At 50.0% G+C, this 1,844-nt stretch overlaps 1 protein-coding gene across 1 annotated transcript; it reads left to right on the forward strand.

Annotated features, from left to right (window-relative positions):
• The first annotated feature begins 75 nt into the window (after window positions 1-75).
• LOC106780496 (uncharacterized protein K02A2.6-like) lies at window positions 76-1,769 on the forward strand. The gene is made up of 2 exons (XM_014668790.1): window positions 76-1,444; window positions 1,639-1,769. Exons 1-2 carry the CDS (start codon window positions 76-78, stop codon window positions 1,767-1,769), a joined length of 1,500 nt encoding a protein of 499 aa, XP_014524276.1.
• Window positions 1,770-1,844: the final 75 nt, after the last annotated feature.

Consider the following 1,844-nt stretch of genomic DNA (forward strand, 5'->3'; position numbering starts at 1 on the left):
GCCTCATCCTCCGCTCGCAAAAGGCACGAAAGAAGTCTGCGAAGCGTTCACAACATCGTCCGCAACCATCTGTCGATGCCGGACATCATCTTCACTGACGAAGATTTTCACGCTCCAGATCCCGACCAGGATGATCCAATGGTGATAACCGCCCGCATAGCCGAGTACGACGTAAGCAAAGTCCTCATCGATCAAGGCAGCTCCGTTAATATCCTATATTGGACCACTTTCCAAAAGATGGGACTGTCAGAAGACATAATAGCGCCATTTGGAGAGCAAATTGTCGGCTTTGCAGGCGAACGAGTGGATACTCGAGGCTACGTAGATCTCAGAACCCGGCTGGGAACTGGCGACAAGGCCAAAGAACTCCGTACACGGTTCCCGTTGGTAGAAGCCCACACCTCGTATAACGCCCTCCTTGGGCGGCCCTGCCTCAATGCCTTCGGTGCCATAGTTTCCACTCCGCACCTGGCAATGAAATTTCCTTCCGAAGAAGGAAAGATATGTACCGTACGGGCAGATCAGAAAGTCGCCCGACAGTGTTATGTAGCCTCTCTAAAAGACAAGACATATCGCAGAGAAAAACGATCGGAGGCAATATTGGTCGATTTAGATCCCAGGACCAACACTGACGATCGCATGCAACCCCAGGGGGAAACCAAACAGTTCATTCTCGGCAGAAATGACGACCAAACCACTTCCATCGGCGCCGGCTTAGCCCCCGAGCAGGAACAGGACTTAACTGCATTACTAAAAACGAACAGCAAACTTTTTGCGTGGACCGCCTCCGACATGCCAGGAATTCACCCCAGTGTGATCACCCACAAGTTGTCTATATTCCGNGAAGCCCGTCCGGTTGCACAGAAAAAACGACGACTAGGCAACGACAAAAGGGAGGCTGTGCAGAACGAGGTAAACAAACTGGTGAAGGCCGGATTTGTCCGCGAAATCCGATACAGCACTTGGCTCGCAAATGTTGTAATGGTGAAAAAAGCGAACGGTCAGTGGCGAATGTGTGTTGACTTCACTGACCTGAATAAAGCCTGCCCGAAGGATAACTACCCCCTCCCCAGCATCGACCGGTTAGTAGACGGTGCTTCGGGACACGCAGTTTTGAGCTTCCTCGACGCCTATTCCGGATACAACCAAATTCCCATGTACGTCCCGGACCAGGAGAAGACAACTTTCATAACGGAGCATGCCAATTATTGCTACGAGGTAATGCCGTTCGGTCTGAAAAATGCAGGTGCAACGTACCAACGGCTCATGGACAAAGTCTTTCGGGACCAAATCGGGCGGTGTATGGAAGTCTATGTAGATGACATGGTGGTAAAGAGCTCCTCACACCAACAACATCTGAAAGACCTGGCGGAAGTCTTTCAACAACTCGAAAAGCATGACCTACGATTGAATCCGTTAAAATGCACCTTTGTAGTGCAAGCAGGCAAGTTCCTAGGGTTTTTGTTAACCGACCGAGGAATAGAAGCCAACCCAGATAAATGCCGGACGATTTTGGAGATGAGAAGCCCAACAAAACTCAAGGAGGTCCAGTGCCTAGTAGGACGCCTTACCGCGTTATCTCGGTTCATACCGAAGCTCTCCGACCATATCAAACCTATAATAAAAAACATGAAGCAGAACTTACCCCGACATTGGGACGATCAATGCGAAGCCGCCTTCACCACCATAAAAAATATACTAACGTCTCCGCCAGTTATGGCGCGACCAACAGAAGGCTCCGACTTACAGCTGTACTTGGCGGCCTCTAGCCATTCGGTAAGCGCCGCCCTCATTCAAGAATCTCCCGTTCTTAAACTAATTTATTTTGTTAGCAGAACTTTGCA

The sequence above is a fragment of the Vigna radiata genome, unplaced genomic scaffold, assembly GCF_000741045.1.
Source record: "Vigna radiata var. radiata cultivar VC1973A unplaced genomic scaffold, Vradiata_ver6 scaffold_396, whole genome shotgun sequence".
Taxonomy (NCBI): Eukaryota; Viridiplantae; Streptophyta; class Magnoliopsida; order Fabales; family Fabaceae; genus Vigna; species Vigna radiata.